The sequence below is a fragment of the Macaca nemestrina genome, chromosome 13, assembly GCF_043159975.1.
Source record: "Macaca nemestrina isolate mMacNem1 chromosome 13, mMacNem.hap1, whole genome shotgun sequence".
Classification (NCBI taxonomy): Eukaryota; Metazoa; Chordata; class Mammalia; order Primates; family Cercopithecidae; genus Macaca; species Macaca nemestrina.
The window spans coordinates 58,335,167-58,349,902 of NC_092137.1; the positions used below are offsets into that span (position 1 = coordinate 58,335,167).

The 14,736-nt window shown below is 32.9% G+C and overlaps 1 protein-coding gene across 6 annotated transcripts in view; it reads left to right on the forward strand.

Annotated features, from left to right (window-relative positions):
• LOC105465080 (VRK serine/threonine kinase 2) overlaps positions 1-14,736 on the forward strand; it is a 112,666-nt gene that overhangs the window by 36,988 nt on the left and 60,942 nt on the right. For all 6 annotated transcript variants that reach the window (XM_011713305.3, XM_071076740.1, XM_071076741.1 and 3 more), the window contains exons 4-7: positions 731-800; positions 2,163-2,250; positions 4,209-4,314; positions 5,498-5,590. In XM_011713305.3, the coding sequence (XP_011711607.2) occupies positions 731-800; positions 2,163-2,250; positions 4,209-4,314; positions 5,498-5,590 (357 nt within the window). The remainder of the gene's footprint in view (positions 1-730; positions 801-2,162; positions 2,251-4,208; positions 4,315-5,497; positions 5,591-14,736) is intronic.

The following is a 14,736-nucleotide window of genomic DNA, read 5'->3' on the forward strand; positions in this document are numbered from 1 at the left end:
GGGTGACGGAGTGAGACTCTGTCCCGCCCCCTGGCCCCCCCCAAAAAAGAATGTTTTTCACCTTAATTTTTATAACTATTGCCTTATCAGTAAACCTAATGTTATGATCTATTTTCACGTTGTTAAAACATTGACACTGGAGAACCTTTGTTTTTCTGTATTGCCAACTATTACCCTGGTATGTTACCTATCTAGCTATTCTTTCTCTTTCCCTCTCAAATGTCCTCCCACCCTCTCCACCTCTTTAATCAAGATGGTAAGGTCCTTAAAGGCAAGCATAGGATTTTATTTCTTTTTGTGTCCCCTGTACCTAGTATAATGAATGAGATACAGTAGACCATTCAGTAAAGGTATCATGTGTGAGTGGATCACAAGGAGAGTTTGCTGTGTATCACCCGGATGTATATGTTGGTATACAGTGAGTGTCTGTGTATGTTTATGTATACAGTTCTCAGTGCTTTTAATAAGTGTTTTCTGTAAGAAAACTACTTTTATGTGTAAGACTGTATAGGGATAGTTGTACAATATGTTGTTTAAAAATTAGATTCTTCAAGTTTATTTAGTGTTTTCTGAGATTTTTAGTGGAAATCTGGTGCCTATGTTTTATAAAAAGTGATTCAAGTACTATTATATACTACATATATATGTTCATATTTTCACAGTTGAAATGACAATTCCCTCTTTAGGATTATTTTTTTCTAGTAAAATTAATTATTCTTTTTTTTTATAGGAATATCAAGAAAATGGCCCGTTATTTTCAGAACTTAAATTTTATCAGAGAGTTGCAAAAAAAGACTATAGTAAGTAAAATTAGCAAATCAAGCTACTTCCATATATGTGCTTGCTAAAGTGAGTGTTGATATTTTGGTCTTTTTCTGGCCTTCTGGAAAATTCTTTTCAATAGAAATTTTATTGTAAAGTGATACAGTTAACTGTTACAACATATAAAAGCAAGACAGATGGTATACAAATCTTGACATGACATACATAATGGGTTATATATTTTAAGTCAAAGTTGTTTCTACTACTTTACATAAAATGTTAGGTTGTTAATCTAAGCTACCAAGAGTTCCCTAAGTGTAAAAGATAGTAGAATGAAATTATTTCTTTTACAGTAAACCATTTGGATAGGACGACTATAAGGAAAAAACATTAAAATGGGAAGCAGATAAATGTATTGAAAAAGGAACGATATTAGAATGGATTGGGGCAAGGTGTGTGAAAATGATTAAACTTTAAGATGTTTAAGAAAATGTTAGAAACTTGAATGTTGGAAAATTAATTGGAGCTGGATACCAAGTTTAAGAATGACCAGTTAGAAGATTTGAATGGGAAATGAATATGAGCAGAGAGGAAAAATAACAGCATTTTATACATGTGATATGGATGGGCTAAGAAAAACATTAAAGAAGTAGACAGGAGTAATGACTGTATAGTCAAGGTCCTTTACATCATGTTTAAGAGTAAGAATGATGGGTCTGGCCTCAATATTTAACTTAGTTTTTCTTAATAAAGTCTTCTAAACATTAAGGCTGTAGTCTTTACTAATTGCTTAAACTATGTCAGAGTGACAAATAGAATCCATTCAACTTGATTGTTTTCAGTAGAGCTGTTTTAAACATAAAACATAGGCTAGAGTCATGAAAAAATGATCAAAGTTAACTGATTATTTAAGTGGATTTGATTTTTTGTAAACTAATCAAAACCAGTTTTTGTATAAAATAATTTCAAAGTAGGATGGTTTTTCTGCCCAATTTGTTTTTTGTTTGTTTGTTTGTTTGTCCATTATAGTTTTAGATTTTGAAGTAATAGGGAAGAAAAAGCCATCTGTCTACTGATCTTTGGCAGTTAACATATGTTATGTTTAGAAATTTAGCTAGCATATAAGGTAATGAATTCTTTTTCTGAAACATTAATATATATGGTATCAATATACAAAGACTATGACTTGTTTTTATTGATTTAATTTAAAAATTTCTAATTTTTTGTTAATTATAGTGGTAACAGTTTGGGCCTATTAGAAAGAGATGTTTGATTGAAAAAAAAGTTATATTCTAGGAAGATCTAATTACTTTTTTGGTTAGCTAAATAAATTTGTAGAAAGGTAAGAAGTATCTTTTGAAATAACATGAATCTTTTTAAAAATAAATTTGTCTTTGTAGTCAAAAAGTGGATAGAACGCAAACAACTTGATTATTTGGGAATTCCTCTGTTTTATGGATCTGGTCTGACTGAATTCAAAGGAAAAAGGTAAAATGGAATTATTATAATCAAATATTTCTTTATAACTATTCCTTATGTGGTCTATGAGTTAACTGTTGCCATGTAACAAATTACCAAAACATATTGACCTATAACCACAAGCTTGTATTGTCTTAGTGTCTGTGGGTGAGGAGAATGCAAGTGGCTTATCTGGATGATTCTAGATCAGGATCTGTAATAAGGATATATAGTCAGCTGTCTGCTGGGTTACATTCATTTCAAGGCTCATCTGGGGAAGTATTTGTTTTCAAGCTCACTCATGTGGCTACTGGTAGGCCTAAGAAGATCTGCTTTTAATTTACTTATGTGATTGTTGGCAGGCCTTCTTACTTCCTGACCATGTGGGTCTTTGCATAAGCTACCTGAGTGTTATGAAAAAGAGCTGGCTTTCTCTAGAGCAATTAATGGGGGGAAGGGGAGAGAGCATGCACACAAGTGTACTCAAGAAGGAAGTCATCGTTTTTTGTAATCTAATCTTAAAAGGGATATTATCACTTCTGCTTTATTCTCTTTGCTAGAAGCTAGTCACTAGATAGATCCATGGGTCCTGAGAGAGGAGAATTAAGTTCTATCTCTTGAAGAGAAGCACAACAAATAAGTTATAGAAATATCTTTAAAACCACCAAATATGGCTAGTCCTGTATATAATTTATTAATAGTGTTTGAAAAAAGAAAAAAAGTCTGTCATTTTTTATTTACCCTTTTGTGCCAGAGATTTTTATATACTTTATTTTTTGTCCTTTGAATAGCCTATTAAAATAGGTGATATTGTTTTTATTTCATAGATGAGAAAATAAGCTCAGATGTCAGTACTTTGTTCAAATGGTCTGTAAATGGTTTAAATAAAAAAAATAAGCAAGCAGTAATCTTGAAGTAAAGGGCTGCCACTAGGGGACTGAATGACTGATTGAATCTTGGTACACCCATATTATGTCATATGTAGCCCATTAAAGAAGTCCATTAGAGCTATACTAGTTGCCTTAGAAGGATTTTGATATGAGATACTATTGAAAAAAGTAAGATGGAGAAAGTACTTATAATATGATCACATTTTTGTAAACCAAATTCTTAAATGTGTGTGTTTGTGTATGCATACAGAAATATAGAATAGGGGCTGATGTGGATATATAAATGAAAGGAAGGAAAGAAGGTATGGAAGGTGCCAAACAGAACAGAAAAGGAAGAAGTGCACTTAATAAAAGACATGTTTATAAATGTATAGAAAAGGTAAACATGATCTTATCAAGAAACAAATATAAAATTCATGTGACTGGGCATGGTAGCTCAGGCCTGTAATCCCAGCACTTTGAGAGGCTGAGGCGGGCAGATCATGAGGTCAAGAGATCGAGACCATCCTGGCCGACATGGTGAAACCCCGTCTCTACTAAAAATACAAAAATTAGCTGGGTGTGGTGGTGCACACCTGTAGTCCCAGCTACTTGGGAGGCTGAGGCAGGAGAATCGCTTGAACCCGGGAGGTGGAGGTTGCAGTGAGCTGAGATTGTGCCACTGCACTCCAGCCTGGTGACAGAGTGAGAGTCTGCCTCAAAAAACAAAACAAAACAAAACAAAAACCAAAACCAAAAAAAAAAAAAAAAAATCATGTGTGGACAGTAATTTGTTCAAGGCCATATGACAAGAAAGTCATGGAGTCAAAATGAATTGCATTCAGTACTTTCTAATTTAAAAAGATTTTTTCATTATGTAAAACAGTGTGAATGGTTCAGTACAGCCTTCTCTTCTATAAAACCAGCTGCAAAGTAAATACTGAGCAGTTTCTGCAAAAGAATAGCAGAATTATGAATGTGCATTCATTCTCTAATGGGTTTATATTGCATTATACCTAGTTATTAGGTTGAGTGTGATTTTTCTGGTTTCAAATTAAATAGACAGCTTCAAGCATTACTTTCTCAGGATGATCTCTTTTTGATGCTTCTTTCTTACAGTTACAGATTTATGGTAATAGAAAGACTAGGAATAGATTTACAGAAGATCTCAGGCCAGAATGGTGCCTTTAAAAAGTCAACTGTCCTGCAATTAGGTATCCGAATGGTAAGAAAGAATTACTTATTTCACATGCTCCATTTCCAAATTATTTACTTCTTACAATATAGAAATCTTTTCCCTTTGTGGAATTATTAGAGAATGAAGGATTATTGCCCTAGAGACATCAGTTGTTAGGAGAAGAGGCTATTTTGGTGAAATTGATAACAATGGGCTCTGTAAGTGACAGAATGTGCTGTGTCTGGCACTGCAAACTCAATTAGGCTTTGGTTCTCCAGTCTGATCTTCTTTTTCCTCAGAGCTTTGTTTTACATACCAGAACAAGCTTTCATTGCTGTAAGAATAACCTTTCTTTTGTCAGTTATAACAGTGCAAATTATGGCAAAATATATTGTCAGCCATTTTAAACATGTGATGGTAGGGGGGTGCTATAAAGTTTTTATTATGAGTTTGGGATGGTGGCAATAATTAGTTGTGGCAATGAATAAAATATACTTTGCCAAATCAAAAGCAATGCACTCTCAGTAGCACTCAGGCACACGTTTGTTTATGCTACATATTTGTCTTATATGTTTGTATTTGGTTTAAGTCTCATTTTTTCACTTTCAGTAGCATGAAGCTGCTTATGCCAGATTGGGATGCAGCAAATACAATGCATTAATTTTCTCGTTTATCCATCCTCCAAGCCAGCAAATGTTTATTTAGTACTAAGTGTATGTAACATGCAAGGCTGAAGGGCTTTAGAGATGAAGCTAAGGAGTTTTCTATTACCATACAGAGGAAGAATACCTTTCCCTTTGCTCATGGACATGACATTTTGTTCTGAGATTCTCAAGGCTTGATTTATAATTATTTCTTAGGTGAGGAATTGCTGAATGGGCTTCAATATTATTTCACCATAGATCTCTGATTTTATGCTGTTTGTCCTCTTTGTGCAGTGCGGTTTGGCTACTGGGCTATCAGGAATTAGGCATAAGCATTTTTGAATCCTGATTTTCTTCCATCGGAACTTCAACTAAAATACTTGATTTTTGAGAATCATTTTACTTTTTTCTAGGATGAGCAACCAGAAGATGTGATATTTTAGAATAATCAGTAATTGTGAAATACATTGCTCTGTCATTGTTAATATGAAAAAAACCTACGTTATTCTATATTCAAAATGTTGGAATTGATCATGAGTTCTAAATAAATAGCAGTATAACCTTATTTTATCTATTTATTTTCACAGTTGGATGTACTGGAATATATACATGAAAATGAATATGTTCATGGTGATATAAAAGCAGCAAATCTACTTTTGGGTTACAAAAATCCAGAACGGGTAAATACATACCTTTGCTTTTAGTAAAGGTCTTTAATGTATGAAACTGAAACATTCAGAAAACAAACTTCTAACCCAGAAGAGTTTACAAATGAGGGCGTAACATGATGAATGTTGTAATTTATCTTACCTGCTTATCTAATTTAATCTTTGTACCAAACTAATGAATAATTAGGATGAGAAACTGAGAGTCAGAGGGGTTAAATAATATGTTAATGGGCACATAGTTAAGAAGTGGCTGAGCAGGAATTTGAATTTCTGAGCAAATATAGATAAACAAAGAAGCATCAAAATCCAGTGGGAGTAGAGATGGATTTATGTAGAGCTTAAAACACTGTCACATTAGTTCATCATTTCCTACTGTATAACCAATTAAGTTTTAAGCAGAGAGGCCGGGTGCGGTGGCTCATGCCTGTAATCCCAGCACTTTGGGAGGCCGAGGTGAGTGATCACCTGAGGTCAGAAGTTCGAGACCAGCCTGGCCATCATGGTGAAACTCCGTCTCTACTAAAAATACAAAAATTAGCCAGGTGTGGTGGTGGGTGCCTGTAATCCCAGCTACTCAGGAGGCTGAGGCAGGAGAATTGCTTGAACCCGGGAGGCGGAGGTTGCAGTGAGCTGAGATGGCGCCATTGCACTCCAGCCTGGGAAAGAGAGAAACTCCGTCTCAAAAAAAAAAAAAAAAAAAAAAAAAAAAGGTTTTAAGCAGAGAAGCTTTTCTATGAAAACATTGTGTAATGATGAAAATACTCTGTTTGACTGTCCAATATGGTAGCCATTAGCAATATGCGGCTTAGTACTTGAAACGTGGTCAGTACAATACCAACTGCTAATGAGTATCTGGAGTAACAGGAACTCTCATTTGTTGCTCATGGGAATGCAAAATGATACAGCTACTTTGGAAGACAGTTGGGCAGTTTCTTAGAAAGGTAGACACTCTTAACATACCAAGCAGCAATTGTGCTCCTTAGTGTTTACCCAGATGAGTTGAAAACTTCCATCCACACGAAAACCGGAACATGAATGCTTATAGTTGGTTTATTCATACTCATCAAAACATTGAAGTAACCAAGACGTCCTTGAACAGGTGAATGGATAAACTGATACATCCAAATTCATTGCTAAATAGAAATGAACTTTTGAGCTATGAAAAAACATGGAAGAAACCTAAATGTATTTTGCTATGTGAAAGAAGCCAATCTGAAAAGACTCATTACTATATAATTTCAACTATATTATATTCTGGAAAAGGCAAAACTATAGAGACAGTAAAAAGATCAATTTTTTACTATCTCCATGGGTTAGAAGGGAGAGGAAGGATGAATGAGTGAAGCACAGTGGATTTTTAGGTCAGTGAAACCATTCTGTATGCTACTATAATGGTGGATACATGTCATCATTTGGTCATTAAGATCCATAGAATGGACAAGACCAAGAGTGAACGTAATGTAAACTGTGGCTTTTGGATGATAATGATTGTCATTGTAGGTTCGTTCATTCACTGTAAAAAATGTGCCACTCTAGTGAGAGATGTTGATAGTTGGAGAGGCATTGTGGGCTTGAGGTATATGGGAACTCGCTGTATTTTCCACTCAGTTCTACCTACATTGCTCACGTATATCAAACCTAAAACTTCTGTAAAAAATATAGTCTGTTTAAAAAACATAGATTATATTTTTAAATATTAAAATATTAATATTTTTATATTAATATATTATTTATATGAATTTTTATTTATTTTATATTATATTAATCTGATTAATATAATGTTAAATATTTTATATTAATATATTTTTATATGAATTATATATTTATATGAATTTTTAACTTAATTTAAATTTAAATAACAATATGCCTAGTTGTTACTACATTATCACATGTTTAAAGAGTTAAATGAGTCTATAAAAAATTAGAAAAAATGTAATTGAATATTTAGTCTCTGCATGGGTTAAATTTCTGAATAAAAATAGAACAAAAATCTTAACTGAAAATATTGACAGCTTTAAAATTTTAAGATATCTGTATATTTAAAATTTCTTCAAAATGAAAGGTGAATGAGAAACTGGGAAATAGATTTATAACAAATATTTGAGAATATCTAGCCAGTACTAAAAAAATAAGAAGAAAAACACAAAATACCTTGTTAAAGCAGTGATCGAAAGGAATGAATAAATAGAACAGAGAAGAAATATGACTGTCCTAGAAACAGGAAAAAAGGCCACCTTTGCAAAAAATGAAAAGATAAGGGGACCAAAACAGCGAGACACCCTTTTTAAAGGACTTATCAAATTGGAGAGGTCTAAAATAATAGTCTGATAATATTGAGGCTGATAAAGGTACCAGCACTTTTAGAATGCCCTTTGGGAATTGAAATTAAATGGGTATAGGAAAATAAAGTTAGTGGAAGGGAAATTTGGCAATATCTGCATACTTTTTAAAGATTAGGTTTTTTGAGATATAATTTACAAACAGTAAATGTCACCCTTTTAAATGTGCAGTTTGGTATGTTTTGACAGATGTATATATCATGTAACCACAACTGCCACCAAAATGTAGAGCATTTCTTTCATTCCCAAAAGTTCTCTCATTCCTGTTAGTTCCCTTCTCCTGGCATTGCTCCCAGCCCCTGGAGATGATTTCTGTCCCTATATTTTTACATTTTCAGGAATGGTATGTAAGTGGAATTATAACGTATGTACTGTTGTATGTCTGTCTTCCTTCACTTAACATAATGCTTTTGAGATTTATCTTTGTAGGTCATTAGTAGTTTATTCCTTTTTATTGCTGAGTAGTATTCTACTGAAAACTGCGATGATCTCTGTTCACCTGTTGATGGCTATCTGGGTTGTTTTCAGTTTTTGACAATTATAAGTAAAGTTGCTATAAGCCAAGCATTCACATACAGGCTTTTGTGGAGACATGTTTCATTTTCTTTTCAGTAAATAACTAGGAGTGGAATTTCTGGGTCATATGAAAGTGTGGAAACTTGGAAACTGCAAAGTTGTTTTCTGGAGTGATTGTGCCGTTATACATTCCCATCGGCAATGTGTGATATGTCATTTGCTCCACCTGGTTTCATTTTTTAAACTTAAAGCTCTCTTATTCATTAGAGTTTATTATAAGTGGTTTTCCAGTTGTTCCAACACTATTTATTTTAAAATATATCTTTGCTTCAGTAATATTAGTTGCTGCTTTTATTATATACTCAGTTTCCTCATGTACTTGGTTTTATTTCTGTACTTTCTGTTGAATCCCACTGATTTGTCTATTTATATAACAATACCAGCCATAAATACTGGTGCATTAATTTCTGAAGCTTTATAATGTAATTTAACATTGGATTGGACTAGTAGTTCCCTGTAGTTCTTCTTTTTCAGTGTTATCTTAGCTATTTATACTGGATTTTCTGTATTATTTTGTTTAGTTTCATTTAAAAAGAATACTTGTTGGCATTTTCATTGAAATTGCATTAAGTTTTATAATTAATTTGGGGTGACCTGACATTTTTATGATGTATAGTTGTTCATATAACAACAAAGAATGTTTTTGTTTTTCATCAATTTTGCATTAGGTCCTTAGGATTATTTTAAAGCTTTCCTCTTACTAGTTTTGCATATTTCTTATTATGTTTGTTTCAAAATATACCTTTTTGTTGATATTGTCAATGGATTTGTTCTATTATTTCTTATGATTTTTGTTTATATATATGAAAAATTTTATTTCCCTGCATTAATTTTCTATCCTGTTAATTTACGGCATTATTTTGTGGTTCGGAGTAGTTTTAGTAATGGTCTTTAGAGTTTTCTTAGAAAACTGTCATATGCAAGTAGATACAGTAGTTTTTCTTCTTTTACAGTTCTTGTATTTGATTTGTCTAATTGGATTGTCTAGTACATTCAATACAGTATTAAATAGTAAGAAAGGTAGTAATCATCTTTTACTCGTCCTAATCTTATTGGAAATGCCTGAAGTATAACCCCATTAAATGTGATGGTGGCTTTAGGACTAAGGTTTGTGTATATGTGTGTGAATATATGTGTGAATATGAGTGTGTGTGTATCTGTTTATAAAGTGTAGAAAATATCTGTCAACTCCTATGTTCTTGAATGTTTTTAATTTTTATGGAATGAGTATTGAATTTTTTCAGAGTTTTGTTTAACATCTATAGAAATCATCATATTTGTCTCCAATCTTTTAATGTGCTATATTGCTGAGCTTCTAATATTGAACCAACCTTACTTTTAAGGAATAAATCTCAATTTGTTATGGCATAATATTAGTATAGTGTTGAAGTTCACTAACATTTTATGAAGTGATTTCATATTGATATTCATAAGTGATATTGATCTATAGTTTTCTAATTTTGTTCTGTTTTTATCATATTTTGCTACCAATATATTTTGTTCATGTAAAGGATTTGGAGCTTTTATTTTCTGTGTTTTAGAACTATTTCTGTTACATTGGAACCATCTGGTCTTTGAATGTGAAACTATTTGATTCTTTTGCTTTTCTGTGAGGTAATTCTTTGTGATTCTCTACTTTTTTCTATGGAAATTGGTTGTTTAAGTTCTTTATCTCTATTTGGGTGTCTGTTTTAGTTATACATGTTTTCTGTTTTTTCAAATTTATTCGTGCGGTGGTCTGCATTGTAGTTTCTTATGACTTAAATTTTTCCTACTTCAATGATTGCTTCTCTCTAGTTATTTTAAATTTTATTTTGTTTTCTTCCTTTTTCTATCCTGGTGAAGGTGACCAGTAGTAGTCCCTTTTGTTAATTTTTCAACAAAGTTCAATTTTGATTCATTAATGAGATTTTTTTTTTCTAATTATTAATTTCTGATTTTTCCTTTATTAAGTCTTCATATGTACTCTTTTAGTTTTACCTTTGTCTTCTTTTTCTAGTTCTCCAATTGGGTATCCTTCCTTAAGAGTTTAAGGCTATGAATTTTCCTCCCTTATTGTTTTATATTATATCTAATTGATTTTGATATATAATGCTTTTGTTCTCTTTATTCTTTTGGTAAGGTTGTATTTTTCTTTCACCAAAAAAGTAGTTCAGTAGGAAATTCTTAAATTTGTATGTGGAAGGGCCTTTAAATACTGTTTTTATTAATGCCTAGACTTATCACAATATTATTATGATATTGTTTATAATAAGTTTAGTCTTTGGAATCCTCTGATGCTTTGTGACTTAAAAGCTGATCATTTTTTGTCAGTCTTCCATGTTTGCTTGAGAAAAAGGTAGTCTTATTTTCAGAGTGTAAAATGCAACAAAAATCCAAAAGATCTACCTTATTCACTATATTGTTTATGTCATCTGTATCTTTATTTACTTTTTGTCCACCTAAGCTGTTTTGTGCTAAGAGAGGTGTTTAAACGTCTACTCTTATTAGTGTGTTTCTGTCTCCTTGTTCGTCTATAGTTTTTTTTAAATAAAAATTATTCCTGTGCTATTTGGTATACACTTGTTACTATATTTGTTGTGTTTTCATCTTGTTTTATGTGTTTTTTAAAAATCTTATATTTTTCCAAGTTTTTTAGGGGGAGAGGGACTATTTATGAAAGTTTGTAATTTTTATTGTAGTACTTGCTACAACAACAGTGGTCATGTCGTTATTAGTAGAGGAAATGTAGTTCATCCCCTTTACTGGTTTGGTTAAAAATATAAATTAAAATTTAAAATTAAATTATTCAATTTTATTAAATCATGTACCATATTATGATGTTTTAGTCAACAACGGACCACATATACAACAGTGGTCTTGTAAGATTATTATGGAGCTGGAAAGTTTCTATTGCCTAGTAATATCATAGCCATAGTAATGCCATAGGGCAACACATTGCTCATGCGTTTGCAGTAATGCTGGTATAAACAAACCTCTGCTGCTCTTTGTACACTGTATAATACTTGATAATGATAATAAACAACTATGTTACTAGTTTATATATTTATTTATTATACTATACTTTTGTTATTATTTTAGAGTATATTCCTTCTGCTTATATAAAAATGGTTAACAGTAAAATAGCCTCACACAGGCCCTTCAGAAGGTATTCCAGAAGATTGTTTGTTATCATAGGAGAGGACAACTCCATGCATGTTATTGCCCCTGAAGACCTTCCAGGGGGATGAGATGTGGAGACAGTGATAGTCATGATCCTGATCCTGTGTAGGTCTAGGCTAATGTGTGTGTGATTGTGTCTTATTTTTTAACAAAAAAGTTTAAAAAATAAAAAAGAAAATAAATATAGAAAAAGCCTATAGAATGAGGATATAAAGAAAGCATTTTTGTACAACTATACAATGTGTTTAAAACTAAGTGTTATGACAAAAGAGTCAAAAAGTTTTTTAAAACTAGTTTATAAAATATGATAAGGTAAGCTAAGGTTAATTTATTATTGCAGAAAGAAAAAAATTTTTTTTTTTTTTTGAGACGGAGTCTCGCTCTGTCGCCCAGGCTGTAGTGCAGTGGCCGGATCTCAGCTCACTGCAAGCTCCGCCTCCCGTTACGCCATTCTCCTGCCTCAGCCTCCCGAGTAGCTGAGACTACAGACGCCTGCCACCTCCACCGGCTAGTTTTTTGTATTTTTTAGTAGAGATGGGGTTTTACCGTGTTAGCCTGGATAGTCTCGATCTCCTGACCTGGTGATCCACCCGTCTCAGCCTCCCAAAGTGCTGGGATTACAGGCTTGAGCCACTGTGCCTGGCCAAGAAAATTTTTAAACACATTTAATGTAGCCTAAGTGTACACAGAGTGTTTTATAAGTCTACAGTAGCATACAGCAACGTCCTAGGCCTTCACATTCACTCACCACTCACTCACTGACTCATCCAGTGTAACTTCCAGTCCTTTAAGTTCCATTCATGGTAAGTGCCCTATACAGTTATACCATTTTCAGATCTTTTATTTTTAATGTACCTTTTTTATGTTTAGATACATTTAGATACACAAACACTATTGTGTTACAGTGGCCTACAGTATTTACTATAGTAACATGCTATACAGGTTTGTAGCCTAGGAGCAATAAGTTGTACCATAAATAGCCTAGGTGTGTAGAAGGCTGTACTATCTGGGGTTGTGTAAGTACACACATTGTGTGATGTTCACACAATGATGAAATTACCTAACAATATATTTCTTAGAACATATCCCTATCATTAAGCAATACATGACTGTATTAAGAAACATGTCCTTACAGAAGTGATTCATCTTTAGAAAAGACAATAAAAATCAATTTTAACTGACTTTTTGATCATTTATTGTGTTAGGCATTATGTTGTATGCTTGAATAATACTATGTTTATAATTATAAATTTGTGCTTCATTGATAGGTAGGTAGATATTATCCTCTTGGACCACCTAACCTAAATTTTTAAACTCTCTTTGAAACCTTGCTGATTTTGGAATATGATATGGTGTTGCACAATTGATAACTAGAAAGGTGGCCTTATGAGAGCTGATCTAGTATTTGGAAAACAAATGCATCCTTCTGGTTTCCTTACTTATAATAGAATTATCAAAAATGATAGTGGTGTTTTGAGTAATGCCCACTTGCCTGTATCTCTCTGTATGACTTGAAGGAAGTTGATAATATGGTGTTGCACAATTGATAGCTCCAAAGGTAGCCTTGTGAGTGCTGATCTAGTATTTGGAAAACAAATGTATCTTTCTGATTTCCTCACTTACAATGGAATTACCAAAAATGATAGTGGTGTTTTGAGTAATGCCCACTTGCTTGTATCTCCCAGTGTCATTTGGAGGAAGTTGATGCAGTTTGAGATTACAACTTTTATTTCAGTGGTGCAGAGGCTCTCCTTACATCTGGAAAGGCACCTCTCTGTTTATCAGATACATTCTTTTCATGCAGCAGCTTATATGAAACCTTTCTTAATGATTCTGGTTTATACTGAGCTTTTCCTGTTTCTAATTTCCTATAGTTCCTAATGTATATTTTAAGCCTGTGAATGCTCAGGTCTCACTTGCCTTCATGTTGTCTTACATTCTGAACTAGAATGAACTCCTTGAGTTATACTTCTTTTATATTCCTCACAGCATGTATATTTGTATTCCTTTCCTATAACCCTTCAAGAAATACTTTATTGACTGCTTAAGGCATGAGGCCAATCTTGATGTGATATCTGTCATCTCAGTGCCAGGAATACCTTGATTGTAGAGCTCCTTGCCCAATTATGCTGCATGTGTTTCTGTTCTAAAGCTGCCTACTAGGTCAAAGAGGATGGCCTTCACAGGTAGAGAGTAATTCTTCATGTCAACATGTGGACGTTAGTATACTTGTGTTCTTTAAAGATGCTTGTGACAGTGCCTTCTTGATTCCTGGGAATTGTGGTGGACTAAGAGTCAAGAGACTAGGTTCTAGTTTCAGCACTGCCAGTAAGCAGAATTGCAAATTACTTAACCTGTATAGGCTTTGGCTCTCTAGTGTATAAAATAGGAGATTTCAACTAAGTGATCGCAAAGGTTCCTTCTAGCTCTAAAATTCTATGATTTTATGAAAATGTGTTCTCCAAATACTTAAAGCTCATTGCAGAAGGTAATGTTTCTTATGTTTCCAAAGTGTCTCACCTATTGTTGTACAGTTAAGGAAATTGAAAAATAGAAAAAAAAAATTGAAATTTAGTGATCTGGAAGAAGCAATTGTAATACCTAACCTGTATCTGCTGGCAAAATACTTACTTTCAGAGTTCCTAGGATATTCATAGGGCAGGGTCATAAGCCTCATTAAATCTGCTTGTTTACTGTTTGCTAAAGGCAATTCTAACACAATCCATTTATCAATCAAGGTTGCTTGTAAAATGGAGTGTGAATGTAAGAATTTTGCATGGAATGTGCATATAATATGATCACTATTTAGAAGTAGTGTTTCCTGTGCTGAACATCTGTAAAATTTAGTTTTAGTCACTTCTATATATAGACAATATAAAATTTACTTACAGTAATATCTCTATATTTTATTATCTCCAGAATAGTGTTATATATCTTAGTTTAATGGTACTATAATATTACTAGGTGGTATAGCTGGTGAGACTCCTTTAAAGTGGTTAGGGTTTATGTGGATAAGGTTATAGTATCGATCAATATGCATGTTACTCTTTCCTTCCTAGTGAGGTTCTGCTGTTTATTTTC